Genomic DNA, 19712 nt, shown 5'->3' on the forward strand with positions numbered 1-19712 from the left:
TAATTAAAAAAATGCATCCAGAAAGCAATTTAAAAGGGATAATTCATGCATTGTTATCAAACACAGTAAGGGAAGTAACTGTGAATCTCCCCTCCTGGTTGTGGGATTGGATTTGTTAAGCTGCAGAATGAAAAAGAAGGGGGACGGGGCAGGGGGGGGGCGGGCTCCCCAAAGCAATCTGCATTTCTCCGTCACACCTCAGCTAGCACACCGTCGGTAACTTTGTGGCCTGCGCCGCGCGGATAAGTTAGCATATCCGCGAGCGCACGCTCATGCATTTTCCCCGCCACTCTGCCAGATTTGTAAAGACACAACATCATAAACACGGACGTAAACAGTTCTCTCTCCACAGGACATACTTTCAACCCCTCACACAACAGTAAGCATGCATGGATTATCTAACTTAGTTGTTTTTTTTTCCTTTGAGGTTTAGGTAGAACCAGCACAGTCAGAAACATCCCCATTAGTCTGCACAACCTTCAGATGCCCGCATGCCACTAAACAACTCCCCCTATTCTTCAGGTTCCATTAAAAAGCCACGTTTATTATTATCTACGACTATTCAGAAGTCAAAAAACAAATTATTCCTTTGGAGTAGATGCCGACTTATCAAAAAACAGATTCTGGTGCACTCCATGTCTTTTATTCACATGCATTCAGTGAGTCCAACTTATTTTATAAATAAGGCCCTTTTGAAAGATATGACCGCTTTAAATATGAAACCAGTGAATGTAACTTCTCTGAATTTAGTCAACTAAAACTGGCTACCAAACAAAATCATCAAAACTGTCCATTCAGTAAAATCTTCTGTTAATTGTGTTCTGCACAGTAAATATGAATCCTCGGGTTATAGTCAATCAATACTGTTTAATATACACTCGGCCTCCTTTATTTGATGCTTTCAATATAAAATCCAAAAATGGGTGTTAAGTATGTGTCGCTTCTATATATTGTTGCACAAAAAGTGACTAATTATCATAGCAGTTGATAATTACAGTGGGATCCCTGTGTTTGGTGGGGTTGTTGACCACATCCATTGTCTAAAAACTTTTATAACTCTCCATTTTAATAGTTTATACACCTAATATACCTTGATCTGCTTTAATACTCACATTAGAAAAGATTATAGTCCTACAGCAGAAGATACATTTGGGATACAGCCAATCAGTGCCAATGAAACTCACTGATGCTCCTGGATTGGCTGCTTTGCGAAGCCAGCCAATAACATTGTTTCTAAGTGTTTCAACATCCCACGCTGCATTTTCATTTGAACATATGCTCCATAAATGGTCTATGAGTAAATCTGCAAGTTGGCAAATTTTCCACAGATAATTTGGAGATGCGCTCCACAGGAAAAAGCTGCGATTAGGTGAATTTGCAAAGGCTGAACCACAAATGGGACTGGTTGTCCATGTTATACACAATAACTTGCTTCTTCATGATTATAACAAACTAATCCTGTTTAATAAACATCAGGCCTCCTTCAGTTTTATACTTAATTGTTCAATTCTCCAAGTGTCTTGTATATTGATAAAGTTACCCTACGATAGATACAACCCTTCTGATTACAGCAACTAAACTTGTTGCTGAATTATGACCTTTTACCAAACCAAAAGTCTTATAATCTTCTCGGTCTTTTTTTATAGATCTGACATTGTAACTACTGAGCCAGAGATCTGTAATGTTTTCAGTGAATCAGATGGAACAGTAATGGTTATTCAGCTTATATACGGCGAGGGATTTTGCTTAATCTTCCAATCTCAAAAAAAAAAAAAAAAACAAAAAAAAAAAAAAACGAATCGATGAGTAGCTTTTTATGCTTTCAAACTGTGCACACTCTGGCAGTAAAGGACCCATCATTGACCTGACTACCGTAGATGGTGTTAACGGTTTAAATGCATGCATGTGCTCATCAATTCATCCTAAAATATATACAGCGTAGAGCATTTTACCAGTGATAAGGTTCCATTTTTGTAAGCCCATACATCGATGATGGAGATAAATCATAGTGTAGCCGTGTGTAACTACAGCCTTTTATATCACTTAAGACTCCTCAGGACTGCTTTTAAAGGCACCTATTATGCTCTCAATGTGAGGCCAAGCATTTATGTGACTATTAGTCCTATATAAATGACTAAAGGCTCGACAGAGATGTTGAGGGAAGAGAAATCAGAAGTGGAAGAGTGAAAGTCGGAAGAGGAAAAAAAGAAAAAGATCTGCTTGCACTTCAATTAGCGGCGTGTGGAAAAACTGTGGACCTCTGTAAATGTCAGCGGGGTGTCCTCGGATCAGTTTCGTGTGCAGAATGCCTTGGGTTAGGCAGCCTTGGCAGGGAACAGAAGAAGAGCTGTTGAAAAAAAAAAAAATGAAATTTATAAAATTTTCATCACAGATTTAGAACGCAGCTTTGTTTTTACATGCCTTTGTGTTGGTGAAATGGGCTTTACCGAAGGAAAGCGAAAACGTCCAATTAGTGAGAAAATGGGAACATTCTTAAAACGAAAAAGAATAACACAAAAGGTAGACGTTTTAAGAAATGCTCGTCGTTTTCAGGATACCGCCAGCGGAGAGAGATGCACTCTTGTTATTCTCTCGTGAAAATAACACCTTTAATTCTGATCACTTGAAATTCAGCGTCACTGGAAACTCCTTGAGACTAAAAGCTGTATTCCAAGACCACGATACAACGTAGACCAAGTGCTCAAACGCATAAACCGGAGACATCGCACGGCACTTTCAGGAGCCAAGCAGACTGATTTGTCTGTCCGTTAAAGTTGACTTGAATTGGGATACGAGACGACAATTTAAAATCCATCTGCATATTACTCAATCTGGCTGGGGCGGAGAATTTGAAAGGCCCTTTGAACCAGTTCGATTTGAAGTTTTGGGACCTTCATCAAAATAATGTCCTAAAACCACAGTTCATGTTGGCTGTAGTTTCTCCACAGAAGCCGAGCCCAAGAATGCATTTATAGATTAAAAACCAGCCGTTGAGAGAGTCAGCAATCAGTTAAAAACAGACATTTTGCTGTAGCTTACAAGATGCAACAATGTACTCCATAGATACAATTAGTCATAAAACACAGAGTAGAGTGATATATATATATATATATATATATATACACCATCCAATTCTGTTTTTTTTTAATGCTCGGCTGAATAGCACATCTGCATAGTCCATCAGAGTGGGAATGATTGAAGTGATCAGATGCCTTACGAGTTGGTGTGGGAAACACTTTTTTTTAATGAAAAAGAAACCCAGTTAACGTTTTAGCTTAGAAGCCAATTTGTCAATTTGAGATTTAAGATGGATTCTGATCAGAGAGTCGGACCTAAATATTTGTAGCATCCAACTACTTCAGTTTCGACCCCTTTAAGAAAGAAAGGGTGTTTCTCTCTCTTTAAAACAGGAAGAGGAAACAAAATGACCCAGAAGTTTGGAGACATGGTGCTCAATATTTGAGAGTTGATTTATGAAGATATTATTGACAGTATTAAATGCTTTAGATAAGTGAAGGGAAAGAGCGTTAAAAGAGGAATGGCTAAACCTGTTTTTGTTGTTGTAGCAGCACATCTGAGTTTGTCTTGCTGATGCTGCCTTAAAATACATGTTTTATTTTTATTGCTTTCAAAAACATGTTAAAAAGCAGAACTTTAATTTTGAGGATTTATTTAATCCTAATTATGGTAACATGGATTTTTGGAAAGCTAACAAGAAATGAAAACAAATTTAGACAGCGTCTGCTGGGAAATTGCAATTGTGTTGCCATTGAAAGTTTCAAAATGGAAAAAGCTTTTATTTTTTTAAATATAACATATTGTCCTCACTCAATAGATTTGCTCATTCGATTGTGGATATTCCCTTTATCAGTGTGCGAACAGCAATAAAAAATAAATCTGTTTTAATACTTTTATTTGTACAAGAGTTAATAAACTTTTACTTTTCCCGACTTACTCAGCTCATTAGTAATCTATTTCTTCTAGTTATTAGTTAACTTTATACACGTTAACGCAGTCCTCTGAACATTTATGCCTGGAATATGAACTCGATACCCTTTCAGAGTAATTATCAGAACAAAGTGCAGCTCTGTCAAGATGCCAGGACAAATGCTCGTGAAAAAAATAAATAAATTGGAACTCATAGTTTAATCTGGACATCTGGTCCTTTGAAATGCTTTTTCACAGCCAAAATAAATGCTGCAGAACATTGTGAACAATGATGCCCTGAGAATACAAAGTAATTTAAAGTAATATATGTGGGGGTTGTGATATTTTTACATGTATTAACAAAGCTGTCTGCTTTTTCACGTTCTCATTTAAACAATTTTCCAATAACACTTCCTCATTCCTCATTTTATTTTTTCCCAGAAGTTTACCATCCAAATCTTGGGTCACATCAAGGATACGCTCTTGCGGGGGCTGCAGCACTTTTTCTGATAATTAATGCTGCAGTCAATTTGACAAACACCACCGTAGGTACACAACTCTTAATAATAACCTGGTTGATTGATTTGTGCGCCCAAATGTACCACTTGAATTATTTTAGACCAAATAAAAGGAGAAAAAAATAAAGCAAAACATCATTTTCTGGAAGCAATGATGTCCTTCTGCCCATCTTTACTGTCAGTTAGTGACAGTAAACTATTCAACTATTCAGGGACAAAATCTTTCCAAGCAACCAGACCCTTTTGTGAAAAAATATTTGCTCGCAGTAAATTAATGAATGACCTGCGATTCAGCACCAAAGTTAAGTTCAACTTCACTCAAGTTCTGATTACTTTGCAAATGTAAGAAGTCCCTTAAGTAGGACCTTTCTAACAACATGAAGTAGGTGGCTACTGTACATAACCCCAATTTAAAGAAACCAATGAAGAAATGAAAACAATATCATCGACATCTATCCGTCTGCAGAGGGTCACAAAGCCATTTCTATGTCTTTTGGACTGGTGTGAACCACAGTGACAGAGGAGACCTAGAACAGTGATGAACCTTCTTAAGACTAAAGTTACCCTAGGGGCATCAACGACTCGTCCAGTAGCTCACAAAAGATACTAGAACAACATCTGAAGCACTTCAGGCCTCGTTTCCCCCAGGATAAACCCAGAGTTTATGGTTTAGTATTCAGGAACTGATCGGGCAAATATGGCAGGCCTGCGAGATTTCCAAGGCCACAAAAAAAAAAAAAAAAACAACAAACTGCTGACATAAATAACAAAGCGGTTCGTACTTTATTTACTACAAAGCATCTTGATGTCCCCTGACATTCAGTGGAGTGCTGAGACGAAAGTGGAACGGCGTTACATCCAGCAGGAAAAGAGTATCTTACAAAGAGTCAGATGTAGTAGTGATGGTGGGGGGAGGAGTTGTTGCTATAGCAGTTGTTGCTATAGCATCAAGAGTCTAAATCCGTTATTGGACTTAAGGGGGAATTTGTTTCTGACAAGACCAGGTTAGCTTGTTTAGCTTTTTTTCCATCTTAAAAAAGAAAATCATAACTTGAAAACAGTGTTTATGTGTTTACTTTGAGATATTACTTTTACCTTGTTTGATGATCAGCTGTTTTAACTGTGACGACTAAAAACCATCAAATGTACCTTAAGGTTTATCTGTGGCTCAAGACAGGGGTATAAGTAAAGAAAGAGTGAGTATTATTGCTGTTCTTTTATTCTAACATAATGGAACAGTAGAAGCCCATAATCCAGCTGTGTGCCCTTTTTTTGTCTCCTGACACTAAAACACCAAATAAACTCCAATATCTGCTCATTTGTATGGAACTAAGAGACTTTGGTAGCAACAAGAGCTGACAGAGATGTAATTTTTTTTTTTCAGAGTAAGAAACAAAAATAAAAAAGGTTTTGACAAATGAGCTGGGTCAAGAGCAAAGACATAAATATTGAATTTCACACCCAAAAATACTCTTTCAAGCTGTCAAAGAGAACCGAGCCCAATTGTTGTTCCAGGAGTTTTCAGTAATCTTGAACTTGTGATTAAAGGGGGCTTTGGTCTTTCTGAACTTGCCAATGGTTAGTCTTAAACTGAAAGTTTTTCATGTTTCCTTTTTGGATTTGTTAAAGAGTGAAGACACAGTGGGGCTCTTACATGTTAAGGTGCTTTTAAAATCCGTTCCTATAGTCGGTCGTCCGTGGCTGTCAGCACGATGCTCAGAGAGCTTAGATATGTAGCAAGAAGGGTTCTGCAGTCAATGGGTTCATACGTTTCGGCATGCTCCAATCAATGTGGGCACAGCCGACAGATTTTTTTTATTTTTTATTTTTTAGGCGGTAATGGTTGATGGTGAATGGGGAGGGCAAAGGGTCAAATATCGACTGCTGGTGAACTTTGAAGATGCACGAGCCGAAAAGTAAAACTGGTCAAGCAGCGTGTAAAACCACTGCGAATGCTCCAGTAAACAGAAAGCTCAGAAAACTGCTCTAGGCTTTTTTTTTATTAGGCTGGCATTGAATGAAGCAGAAAAGCTACAAGCTAACACGGACTGAGACTGTGAAGTAAACACACATATCTAATCTGTTTTGTTTTTTTCTTGATATGACTTGACTTATTAAAATCATAAAAGCAAATCTTTGCAAAGCCATAGGGGGATTGTACACCCCCAGATTTGTTTTATTGTACGCTAAAACCTTTAAGCTAATTTGACAACCAGTCTCTTATGCATTTAGTTAATGGATTAAATTATGTATTATGCATTAATGTAATGCGCCCTCCTGTAAGACTTAAATAATCAAATCCTCCACCCACATACTCTGCTTTCGTGTGGATGCTTTTTAAAAAAAATTATTTCTGCGTTCCTTTGACGATGCTGTGAAATTACTCACTGAAAATACACGGCACCAAAGATACATATCTCATATCATATCTCTCATAAACTCTGCTAACGAAAATCACCCCATGCTGCTACCACCGACATGGTTCGCTATGTTTTAAACTAGTTTTCTGGTATGTACCGTTTTGTATATTGGCGAGAAAGATTAAACTTGTTTTTTTTCTTCCACATGTTAATGTCCTCCCCCTGGCTTGTGCCAAACCCTTAAAGGTGACCAATCATGCTTCTTTGAACAGGTTAGAATAGGTCGACGGTTTATATGAAAAGGGGTCTTTAAATTTTTTGAGCAAACTCATTCTTGGACAATGAGATTTCAGTCTGCTCAGTTCTGTCTCCTTTCAGAATGAGCTGTCACTTTAAATCCAAATAAACTGCTGCTGGCCACACGTCCCAACTCCACACTTACAGATTGAAATGGTTACAAGCAGATACGCAGTTATACAACCGTACATCTTAAAAAAGCGTAAGTGGCACCTCCTACACAAACAACAAGAGTTTAGGAAGAGGTTTCTGGATGGTAAGTCTTAACATCCGTTGTAGAGTGCATACAGTGTTGAAACCATCCGACAGATCATGCTGGAGCTCCACTCCCATCTGAAATCGAGTCTTAAGAACTGGTCCACGTGAATTCCAAGCTCATAAACCCATTTTTCTCATTAGGGGTAACAAAAGATCGCCCGGTTCCATTTCATTAACTCGGCTGCGAAATGACATCCTCCGCCCAGACCGCGTCCCTTCTGCCGTGCGATAATCAAAGCCTTTCCACCCGCCAACCTTTCTACAAGGCAACTTGGCTGTGCCATGCAGTGTCAGCTTTTACCTCCGTGTGCTCCAATGCCACACTCTCTCGCATTAGCACCCAGTGTTTTTTTTTGCCAGAGTGCCCATTTTGTGTAATTATATAAACTACAGCAAGCTAATGGCCCCAACAGAGCAGTGTCTGGGCCCATTACACCCTGGGGCGCTGCAAAACACCATTACCACCAACAGCCTCGGCGACAGCCTGGAGTGTTTGTGCACAACTGGTTACCAGCTTGTGTGTTTCAGAACCCCTCTGTGTGTGTGTGTGTGTGTTTTCATGTAGATGTGTCGGTTGTAAAGGAGGTCGACGGCCGGATTGATGCATGTCACCGAAATTCAACAGCTCCTGCAGACAGTTGCCATTTTTAGAAACCAATGTGTGCCCTGTTGATGTGGGCTTTGCACCTGTCATCTCTCAGCCATTAATTTCTCCTGGGGTTCTAGCCGCTCGCCTGCTGGAAGCCATGGTGACACAGGAGAAACAATTGCTGGATGCTCGTCACAACTTGGGGGCACTTTGCCGAGGATCATCTCAGCCCGACGGCAAAGAGAAGATTCAGTTTATTTAAAAAGTCACTTTAATTGTTTGGGGTTTGTTTTTTTTTTGTTTTTTCTTCTTCCTCTTTTCTATTCTCTCATTTGGATCCAGTAACTACAAAAATAATATCTGATATAATTCATTCAAGGTTCCTACACAGACAGAAAATATGCATGAGAAAATATTTTTATTTCAAGATTAAAATTCTTCTTAGTACCAAAACCTCCTCCTCTTTCTTTCCTTACTCTGTTTCTTTTATATCTTTCCTTAATTCTTTTCTTCCCTTTTGTCCTTCATTCCTCTCTCATTGCCTTCCTTCCTTTTTGTCTCCTCCAGGCTTGTATTATCTATCCTTCCTTGTCCCTTTCCCGTCTCTCCTAACTACCTTTTTGTTATTCCGTCTGAACTCCGTTTCTTTTGGTCTTCCTCCTCCTCCTCCTTATTTATATTTTATATCTCAAAATGACAAAGTGTTTTTAGTCTAGTTTCTAGCATAAATATCTGAGCACACTTGAAATAAGAGAAAACTAACTTACAAGTATCTTCATCAAGATGTAAGAATCTGATTGAAGTCAATAATTTCTTAGTGTTGATGAAAACACTTATAACATGTGAAAAGTGTCTCATTCCACTGGCAGAATATTTCACTTAAACTAGTACTTTTTCATCAATATTAAGGAATTATTGACTTAAAACAAGCTGCTCTACTTTGCTGAAAAGTTACGCGTGAATTAGTTTTCCAATTTCAAGTGTACGAAGAGATTTGCACTAGAAACTAGACCAAGAATACTCTGTAATATTTTGTTTGCTTTAGCAGTGTGAGTATGTATTTCTCTCCGACTGTCCTCGAAGGTCCAACCTATTCTCACCAAACCAATACATAATGTAGTCCCACTCAACTTTATGTCCATCAGATGGTTCATGGACACAGTTGAATGAGCTCCCCTCTGTCTGGACTCGGGTTAAAACAGTAACCATCAACGCGTTGAGTAAATTTCACATCGCCCTCTGCTCAGCCATTATGTGGCTCCATTTTAGTATCAAAGAACCAAGCGCGGCACTCACTCTATTGATGATCTGCTTTCCCCTCCATATCAATAGCCATTAACAACTTTAGGCCTTGCCAAGCACGTAAGATGGAGAGCTAATTGCCTCCCTCTTTGTTTTTTTTGTTTTTTTTTTTCTTTTTCCTGTGGAGTACTGTACACAGCGACGATGAATCATTGTCTTTGTTGGTGTTTTGCAGGATAAATGGATATTAATGCTCGAATAGCTGCAAGCACCCACACAGGCAGTAAAAACAGACAAATCGCTCCATTTTTGTCTCGCCCGTGCTTCCAATTTACACTCCGCCCCCCCTCTCCTTCCAATTCCTGATTAAAACGGGATACAACAAGTACACGTTCACGCCCGGACACTACACCGCACTCTACCAACTTACATTTTTTCATTTAGTTTTTTTTTCCTTTCTCGTGGAACCACAGGGTCATTCACAGCAGCCCTGCATCGACCGGCGCCACCTGTGTGAAGTGGAGCAAATGAGTCACACACACACACACACCCCACTGACAGCGAAATGTATGCAATTAAACCACATTAAAGTCGTTAGCCCAACAGACGTGAGAGCCAGCAGATGGTTAGGATGCAGAAACCTGCTCCTGATGAAGCTCCTCAGTCACGCCGCGCTTGTATGGAGGAGCCTCCCATTTGTGTGTGTGTGTGTGTGTGTGTGTTTGTTGTCTGTATGGTGTTTTATGGCTGTGAAGCTAAAAGTAACACTTGAAGACAGAGGCCAGTTCTTAAGTTGCTTTGTGATTAGTCCTTAAAAAGCAAAAAGCAAAAAAAAATCAGCAATATGTTACTTGCTGAAAGTGTTGAAGTTTTTATGTTTCAGGGATTTCTGTTGCACTACCTTAATGTACATTTCAAGTTTTGTAGTTTGAAAAACGTCCATTTGGATGTGTTCTGTCAAATATTCAACTTTTCCCCCCATCGGGTAGAGAGCAAAAACTTCTAACAAAACTCTGAAATCATTACGGTCACTTTAAAAATCCTCAATTCGTTGCTGCAACAGTTACATATCTTGACATAAAATCTCTACCTTTGGTCCAGTGTGAACACTATACAAATACAGATGTATAAAAAACAAACAAATACTTTAAATTTGTTTGTTTTTTAATCAGTTTGTTTGTGAAGCCCTTTTTTTTTTTTAAAGGGAATACTTATTTTTCATAAAAATGTTAAAAATAGTCTCACCTTACTCTCAATAAACCAGTGTTGTAAATCACTGTGAAAAGTACATTTTCTTAAATACGTACAAATGTTTAAAATATTCTAAATATAATTTCATTGCAATATCTGTTAGAGCCATGTAAATAAATGAAATCGAGTGATTATGTCAAACAAACCAAATATTAAATTCTGTCCACATCTGGTCCAGACTGCTGTAAGCACAGAAAAGAAAGACTTGAAATGTACGGTAGGTATTCGTCCTAAATTGCGTATATCATCACAACGTTTTGAAAGAATCACAATTACATCCTCCTATAAAGTCTAAAATTGTTGTCATTTCTACTCTACCTTTCTATCTAGATGCATTTAAATCGTTTTCATTTTGGTTTATCGGAGACATTTGTTACACAACGTGAAACCATTTATGGTGATAGAAATATAACCTGACTGACATTTTCTGTTGACAAAAACAGCTTTATATGAAGGGTTTCTTTCACAGCATCAACAACACGCTACGCCCGACTCTCGGAAGTGTTTTTAATACCTTTTGTTTGACAAGCAATATTTGGTATTTTTTCCTCGCCCTGTCATTGGTGACAGCCGCAATTCCTAGGTATCCGACAGACTTCCTCCGTCATTTGTTTCTGCTGCGAAGATGTTGGTAAACCGTGATTTACTATCAGCCGTCATAAATTCATTTCCGTCGGCGGTAATAAAACACTCACCCAACCCCTGACACAATGATGGACTTCCTGGTCCCATTAAAGCTGCGACCTGGTTTTTATTGTGAGGCCCTGGGTTTGAGACCGTGTTGCAGTTCACCGGTCCGACCAACGTTATTAGGAAACGCTTTCGTTGACGCAAAGAAAGCATAAGCGGCAGCTCACTGATCTGGGGCTCAGATTGTACCAGGATGCAGTCATGCTTCTCCACAGGGGAGCCTCTCTTCACTTGAAGGCCCCTGGGGCGAGGAAGTACAGCAGTAATGTTGCATGATGTCTCGCCTCGGGTATGCAGGACCACAGAGGTGACTATATATGATTCAAACATGTCAGGTTGCTAAAAGTGTATTATTATGGTCCAGAAGTAGTAGTCTGAATGACCTTAACAGTAATAAAACTCATTTTTATTCCTTGGCATTTAATTGAACTAGTGTTTTGATACTCTGTTTTTATTCATTTGTGTTGTTGTCATTCTTGTACAGCACTTTGGTGCAGTTCTATGCCTGTTTTTAAAGTGCTATATAAATAAATTTGACATTGACATTGACATAATAATTTGTCAATAACAGGCATGGTCTCTCCAACTCGGGTATAATAACAGTGCTTAATTTCTGTAAAGGTATCAAACTACTTGCCCTAGCTACCAGATGCAATATAACACAAATCCCAAAACACCTAAAGCCACTCCGGCCCACTGTTCTGTTTCAGCAAATGTGGTGGGTTTCAAATGTACCAAAGAGGGCGAGGGATGAAAGCAAGGAGCTGATGCCGCCGCTCCGGTGAATACAGATGAGAGAGAGCCAGGCAGAATCCTGATCAGGCTGGGTTTTCGTTTTCTTTCCCCCTCCAGAGCGAGAAGTCTTCAGAGGCCTTTGGCTTTCTAAACCGAGAGGGACCTCACCTGTTCAATCTTTTAAACTCAAGGGGTCTTTTTTTTTTTTCTTTTTTTTTTTTAAGACCAAACTATTTAACACGGGTTCCTACTCGGTCTTGAAAGGCCTGGATGATTAGAGAGAAAGTATTTTATTTTTGTTTTTTTCCTAAAGGACAGACACCTAATAATGGACAACGCTGCAGTTTGACTTTTATTTGCCAATCAGTCACATCTATTTGTACATTTCACATTTCAGCGACAAGGCAGTTCAAAGTGCTTTATATCATGAAAACACAAGAAAAGCCACAGAATCAACAATTGAGACACCAGAGACCAACATTTTGACGGAGGCCATCAAGATCATGAATACACTTTAAATATGTCCCATTTATTATGGTTAAACTGCAACTCCTTGAGGTAAAGAAACTCAGTGTTGCGGCTGTTTTGCAGTTTTCTGAATGGAGCTTCTCCATGTTTAGTTCTGGTTTATTATGCTTCATTCTGGATTTACCACGGCACACATGTTTTTAAAACTTAATTGTTTTGTCTTTTGTTTTAGATTTGATGATCATTTTCTAAAAAGATCCTCGCAGAGGATTTCTTTTTTGACATTTTTGAACTTTTAGTGCAAGTTTTATTGGACCTATGGTTCTTAGACTTAGTTTGATTAAAAAGGCAAACAAAACACTAAAGCTGCCAGCTTACAGCTAGAATAAAAGTACCAAAGTTTGCAAACTTTGATAAAAAGAATCCTGTCATCCAATTTTGACGAGTTAAAGTCTGGAATAGAGGTGAGTCGATGTCGTCCATGTGGCAAACACAGAATGAATTGGTCAATACCCAATTCTGAAAATCCAAAACTATTTCTTGTGGTTTTGGGATAACACCCAACAACAGTTAAATAACTTTAAAAGTTTACATTTTTACTAAAACATCCCCCCAAAAAAATCTAGATCGAGTTTGGAAAGGTATAGAATTTAGAAAAGAAGAATGTGCCGTATTAACACACAATCTGGTCACTAGCACCAAGTTTTCAAACTCCTAAGATGCCCAGTCATAATTTTTTTCAATAGTTAAAGTTTTTTTCAGGAATATTCCTTTAGTTACCAGTGTTTCTTCAGCTGTTTGTAACATAGAGTTACACAGCCATCGTCCTCCTGCACCTATTTGTCCACAAAGCCAGTTAGCCGCTTTAGCTTAGCTTACTAGAAAGACAAATGTTGAAATTATTGCGAGTGTGACAAACAGTTTGGTAAAGAAGAGAAAAAAAACAAGCACCGCCTGTCATTTTTAGTTAGGTAACATTGTTTTAAAGTGGCAGTTGCCTAGCTACGAGCATCTTCCATTGGTCTGCGTTTATTCTATATCTATGCATGAAAAATCCAAACGATAAACAAAAGTAATCAATAACGTGATAAAACGAACAGCTTCTCGGTTTAGAAAACACAATGAATACAATAGAAAATACTCAAGCCTCTCAAACCATGAGTGCTTTAGTCTCATGGTTTCTTTTCAAATAGTTTTTAATGAGGTATTGGGTCTTCTGTAGGAGAAATAAAAAAAATCCAGTTTTATGTTTAATACCTTGAGAGCCTGAAATCTGTTGGGTTTTCTTCATTTTATCAGCGCTGTCTTGCAGCCAGATTATTTTAAGCGCTCCAACAGGGTGTTAGCACATCTTAAAGGCCTGAGGCATATAAAGAAATCAGTCAATAAGCTACTTACCAGCTACTCTCCTTGCTTAGTTAAGAAAAATAGAACTAAGTTTGGGGATTGAACATCTTTTCTTGTTGGGTTCAATTTTAATGTATTCAGAGGAGAAAGAGTGAAGCAAAGTGTGACATGTGAATTCTGGCTTCGATTGCAGTTTTGAGATTAATTAGTCGAAGAAGACATGTAGGGTTTTTTTTGTTGTTGTTGTTCTTTTCTTTTTCACCCTGGAGCAGAATACAAATTCTTCCTGTTGGTGTCACCGGGTCGTCTCGGCGGCTCATTAAAAGCGAGCGCGGAGGGGAAGAATTAATAGGAGCTCAACACCTTTTAGTTTAGAAAGGTAAACTAATGCGAAAAGCCTAAATTTATCTGCTTAAAGATTTGTTTGACTTTCTCTGCAGTTTTGGTGAGAGGTGCGTGGAAACTTCGAGTTCCTTTGACAGAAAAGAGGAGTTTAAATATTTTAACCTGTGTTGGGGAGGGGGGGAAAAAAGAAGCAGTTTGGAACGGGGTCTCATCCTTTCAGAAAGCCGCGAACTGTGTGGAGTCAGATGAGTGCAGACACCGAAGCCCCACCGGGATTTGTCTTTTCGTGTGATTATCAACACCGTGATTGGTTGTAAACCCTGTTGTCACGGCAATGATTTCAGCCTTGATGATGAAAGCTTCTGGGACACCAATCCGCAGCATGCCTGCACACACGCACGCATTTTCACTCTGTCTTACCGCTAACCAGCCTCATTCCCCTTTGAGAGAGAGGCATTAGTTGGCTAGATTGAACTCTCGCTTCAGTGTGTGTGTGTGTGTGTGTGTGCGTGGGCGTGTGTGTGTGTGTGAGACGATGTGGGTTGTTGTTGTTGTCTATCTCCTAACTTACCAAGTAATGTACAGAGCTGAAATCTCAGGAAATTGTCAAGTGCCACTGAATTTTACTTGGCACTTTTCTGTTTAGTTTTTTTTTTCCTTCACTTTATTCCTTATTTTTTAGGTTCGTAGCTCAGCTGAAGACTTTGAGTAAAAACCCTATGTGACAGTCTTACACCGAGTTGCATCTAATCGAGTCTTCTCTTTAAAAGAGTACCTTTCGATTGTATTAAAAGGCCTTAAATGCGTCATGGAAGAGCTCCACTCTCCTTCCAGGTTACAGATATCGAGGCTACCAAGGTTTTTAATCGTTTCCAGTCCAAAAACACCAAGATTTTCTGAGTGTCGAAGTCTTTTTAATGAGTCTCGCTCAAGCTAAATGGCGCGTAAAACAATTCAGCGCTGCCCTTACCACATTTGTTACTAACACTGTCTGTTTTTCACTTTCCCTTTCGGTTACAAGAACAGCGAACTTATCCACGGTGTTGAAAATTTTAAGGTTGTTTCCTCACCTGACAGTCTGGCAGATTCTGTTCGATTGGGGACCAAAATTGCGACATTTGTTCCATTTTCAGCCGGTGCCGTTCACTATTCCGTCGACTCCTTTGAAAAACCTGTTCCCTCTCTCACCTGTGGTGGCGCTGCGCTAAGATCTACTGAAGGAAGCAACACAAAAACCTTAGAAGAAGGCATAAACCGCACAACAAAGGAGGAATTTGATTAAAAACTAGTTTTAGAAGGTGTTTTATGGCATGTTTTACCATATTTTACATCACAAATAGGGGGTGAAAAGAATTTAACCACAGCTAAGCTCTAAATATTTTACCTTGACAGATTTAGAGTTAAAATTACTTTCATGATCATATTGTAAGGCATTTGTGTTAGTGACGGTTTGTCAAAATCAGCAATCGTTTTCCTCAGAAGGTAGGTAATCAAATGTTGAATACACCTAAAATGCTCTCAGCTTGAATCTCGTCGGTTTTTGTTGTTGTTCATCCTAGTAAACAGTTGAAAAAAAGTTTGTTTTTTTTTTGGTTTTTTTGTTTGTTTTTTTCTCAGTTCACCACGAAACAGAAATGTAATGTAATTTGAGCAAATCCAGTCCAGAGGTCAGAGTAGACCTCCACGGTAAACAAGCCTTAGAATGAATAAAACATCACAGTATCTGACTTTTGCTCAAAATAGGCCCTAATCAGCTCCATTCAACCACTCTCCCACGAACCAGGTCAGGAAAAGTGATGCAGCTGCACAGACTTTCTTTCTTTTGTTCTTTTTCCTCTCTCTCTCTCTCTCTTTTTTTTTTTTCTTTTTTTGGAAGGAAAGAGTCATCAGACTGTCTTTTTTGCCTGCTTGACCGAGCAGGAGGAATAACTAGGCCAACTTTTTCCAGCTGTTTGTCCAAGACAAATACCAGGACTGTCGAGAGTTTAGAAATCGCGTGTCGTCTGTCGCCACTTGTTATTAGCGAACGACTGGAAGAATGAAAGCAGCTGATCTAGAGTGTCAGTTTGGCTTGGGTTGGACAAGATTATGATAGTAGCCTTAAATAAAAATGCTACATAATATAATACATAATAATCATAAATGTATTTTATGTAAGGAAGAAAAACGTGAAGTAGCATTTCAAAAGCTTGAGTGCTTGGGGGGGTCAGAGGGGAAGAACTGCAATGGATGGCATCAAAACAGATGGCAGGAAGTCAAGTTAGCATTAGCTCCTTTAGCATTGAGTTAATGCTAATTTGACTTTTTTTTTTCAGGTTGCTGCACGACGTGTTTACAGGTTTTCATCCTAAGTTAGGCAGGTCAAACACATCCACAACTCTTTCATCTACAAAACTCCTAAATAGTGAATTTTTGTAAACGAAGCCCTATTTTAATTTTCTGCCCCGACAGTCTGAGAGGTGTTATTAATTTAAACTCGATCAGCTGCGGATTTGTCTTTGCCAGCCCAGCGTCTTCGCTTCAGTGTTTTATTTACCATTTCAACAAATAAAAAAACGGTTTCTGTTTCTGCTGCGTCCGTCTCACCAGGGCCTGATGATCCTGCTGCAGAACCTGCCCACGATGCACTGGGGCAACGAGGAAGTGAGCGTGCTGCTGGCCGAAGCCTACAGGTTGAAGTTCGCCTTCGCCGACGCGCCCAACCACTACAAGAGATGATGAGAGCGTCTCTACCTCCTCGTCCTCGTCCTCGTCCTCTTCCTCGTCGCCCGCTGGACTCACAGGCTCCTCCCATTCTCCTAACCATTTTATTTTATTTTATTTTGTATTCTTTTGCCCATATTTCCAGTGGGCCTTTCCGCTACTAAGAGATTCGAATCAAACAGTGACTTGAGGATGCGTGGTGTAGCATTTTGACGTGATGATGATCCGGAGCCGTTTCTTTTTAAATGATCTCTATGACCGGCACTGAAACGTGCGTTCATTCTCAGCCTGATGCAGAAACAGATCATTAATACTGATGATTGCAAGTTTTTTTTTTTTCCTTTTTGTCTTTTTCTTTTTTTGTCGTCGTCGTCGAAGAACAACCACACACAGCTTGATGCAGGATCATGAACAGTTCCCCCACACCGCCTGGGGTTCAAATCTGCATCATTTTACACTACCATAGCAACACTTAGTTTATTTCTGCTCCCCTCGGCAAAATAAAACCCTCTATTTAGTTTATAAATATGAAGAAAGACAGCAGAAGGACACTTTCTTTTTCTTTTCTTTTCTTTTCTATTAATAGAGGATTTACAAATCTTGAAGGCGTCTGCAGTTTTTTTTTGTTTTGTTTTTTTTGCGACATGAGGGGGAAACTGATTCAGTCGGTTTTCCAGGTTTCCGACGGCGCAGATCGGGTTCCGGGAATCCAGCACTCAGCAAATTGCTCTCCCTTTTATCCTCCCCTGCTCTCTTCCTCCCCCTCATCCTCTCACCCTCCCCCGTACCTTAGAGTGGAAGGTAAACGGCGTCCGGAGAAGCTCGCCCCGCGTTCAAACGATCACACCGTCGGGACGGAGAGAGGCCGACTTTGGACTTTGTCTCGGGTCGCCTGTTCACGAAGGGCTACGTCTCGCCATCAGCTCGCTACCTCAGATCTCACTAAATTTGTCATTTCACAGCGATGGGGGACAAAACGTGTTTTGGATTTTTCTCGTTTTTCAGCTCCACTGAGACGTTTCTCTAATTTACCAGGGTTAAATCCTGCTAATTCTAGAATGAAACGTCTGAACTGAAGTTAAACAGTTTATCCATGCGCCTCTAAATCTGCGATGTAGTTATAAATTGGAGTCGTCCGTCTTCAGCCATGTCTTTTACTTTTTAAAGCAGGTGAAATGTTACATAATCGCTCCTCTTTTGCACTGGAGTGTAAATGTTTTTGGATCAAGTCAGGAATATTTGTTATGATGGAATGTAATTGACAATAAGTCCTGGGTTCAGATCTGTCGTTTGCAGTCTGTCTGTTCATATCATGTAAAATCTAGATAGTTCTCAAGATGGAAATGTGCAGTTTCCAGTTCTTCTAATCCGAGTTTTAAAAATATCGATAGAGTTGTTTACTATAAATGTACGGCAGAAACGTCGATAGAGGTCAGAACGGGAGGGAATAAAAAATAAAATAAAAATCATGCTTTTTTTTTTTCTTTTAATTAGAATTTATTTTCCTTACACTCAGAATTCTGACATTTTTTCCTCAAAATTTTCACTTTTTTCTGAAAATAATAGAAAATGTTAGTATAATAATTCAGTTCTTTCCTCAGAATTTTTTGTTTAAACTCAGAATTTTGAGCAAAAATATCAGATTTTTTTTTTTTGTTTTTGTTCAGTGACTCTGATCCTCTTCCGTTGGTCAAACTTCAAATCTAAACGTGGCAGGAAATAAATAGAAAAAATAAGTAGAACAAAACTAGCATGGCTGGATGATCTAGTACAGGGGTTTTCAAAGTATGAAAGGGTGAGCCCCCCTCCAAGGAGCACAATGCCTGCGCCCCGTGGAGGGGGGGCGGAGGGGGGTGGAGTTGTAAAAACTCCACCTTCAGCCCCACTCTGGCCAAAACCAGTGATGGCATAGTTACTTTGAAAAAGTAACTTTAATCGGACTACTGATTACTCCTTGAAAAAGTAACTTAGTTATATTACTGACTACTTGATTTGGAAAGTAACTAAGTTACACTAAAAGTAACTTTTTAGTTACTTTCAGCAGCTGCTAACAATAACGCTCTGCCTCCTGTGAAAATAACATTGATCTTTGTCAATACTTAATTGTCAGTTATTTTATAATGGTAACATCAACAATGTGTCTCCACTGATAAGGTTGAACTGAAGAGGAGATTGTAGAAAAAACAGTACAAAAATAAAAAACATGAGTAGTTTGTGTGGTCCACTGTTGTCTGGAAAACTCTGAAGGATTTTAAAGCCCCCCTCCCCCCAGCCTCCAGATTCTGCGTTACCCTGAGTTTGATGTCGCAGCACAGATCTCCTCCTGCAGCTCCACAGCTCAGATGGCTGCGACACTTACCGTAATATTAATAATTATAACGGTGCTAACTTGCCATTATAACTATTGCCAACTCCGGACACGTTTATTCGTGGCTGTTTTCACGTTTATTGCGCTGTTCATATTGGTCTCGATGTTTGCAGTTTTCTGGAGCGCAACGCGAAGCTCGACGTCATTCAGAGGTAAAACATTAACTTGACATTAATAAAGACACAGCGGGACGGATCATCCGGGAAATGATGGACAGGGAGAGACTGAGTAAAACTACCTTAACGACGGACAAATTCTGGGATTTATTATGACTCTGCTTATTTCCAACCCCAAATGAGTAACTTCACGTTCAAAAACGAGCCCAAAAAGGCGCAACCCGCCGCTCATTAAATTTGCAAGCGACTTTAAAAAAATGCCCAAAGCCGTTTATAATAATCGGACTTGTCGACAGAAACTCAAAATAGTTCCAGTTTTTCCACCAACAAAATGCGCATCTTCCTCCATTGTTTACATTTCTGTCGCATAGAGACGTCGGTCACTCGACAAGACGCGTAGAGGAAATACGATTAAATAACAAAAAAAGATAGTAACGCAGTAACACAAAAATGATTTTGATAAGTAACTGTAGTCTGACTACTGGATTTGAAATAGCA

The 19712-nt window shown here is 39.2% G+C and overlaps 1 protein-coding gene across 3 annotated transcripts in view; it reads left to right on the top strand.

Moving 5' to 3' along the window:
- tbc1d22a (TBC1 domain family, member 22a) overlaps positions 1-17088 on the top strand; it is a 153935-nt gene extending 136847 nt beyond the window's left edge. For all 3 annotated transcript variants that reach the window (XM_044108834.1, XM_044108832.1, XM_044108830.1), the window contains exon 14: positions 16617-17088. In XM_044108834.1, the coding sequence (XP_043964769.1) occupies positions 16617-16745 (129 nt within the window). In that variant the 3' untranslated portion in view covers positions 16746-17088. The remainder of the gene's footprint in view (positions 1-16616) is intronic.
- Positions 17089-19712: the final 2624 nt, after the last annotated feature.

Source organism: Gambusia affinis, linkage group LG23 (assembly GCF_019740435.1).
Source record: "Gambusia affinis linkage group LG23, SWU_Gaff_1.0, whole genome shotgun sequence".
NCBI lineage: Eukaryota > Metazoa > Chordata > Actinopteri > Cyprinodontiformes > Poeciliidae > Gambusia > Gambusia affinis.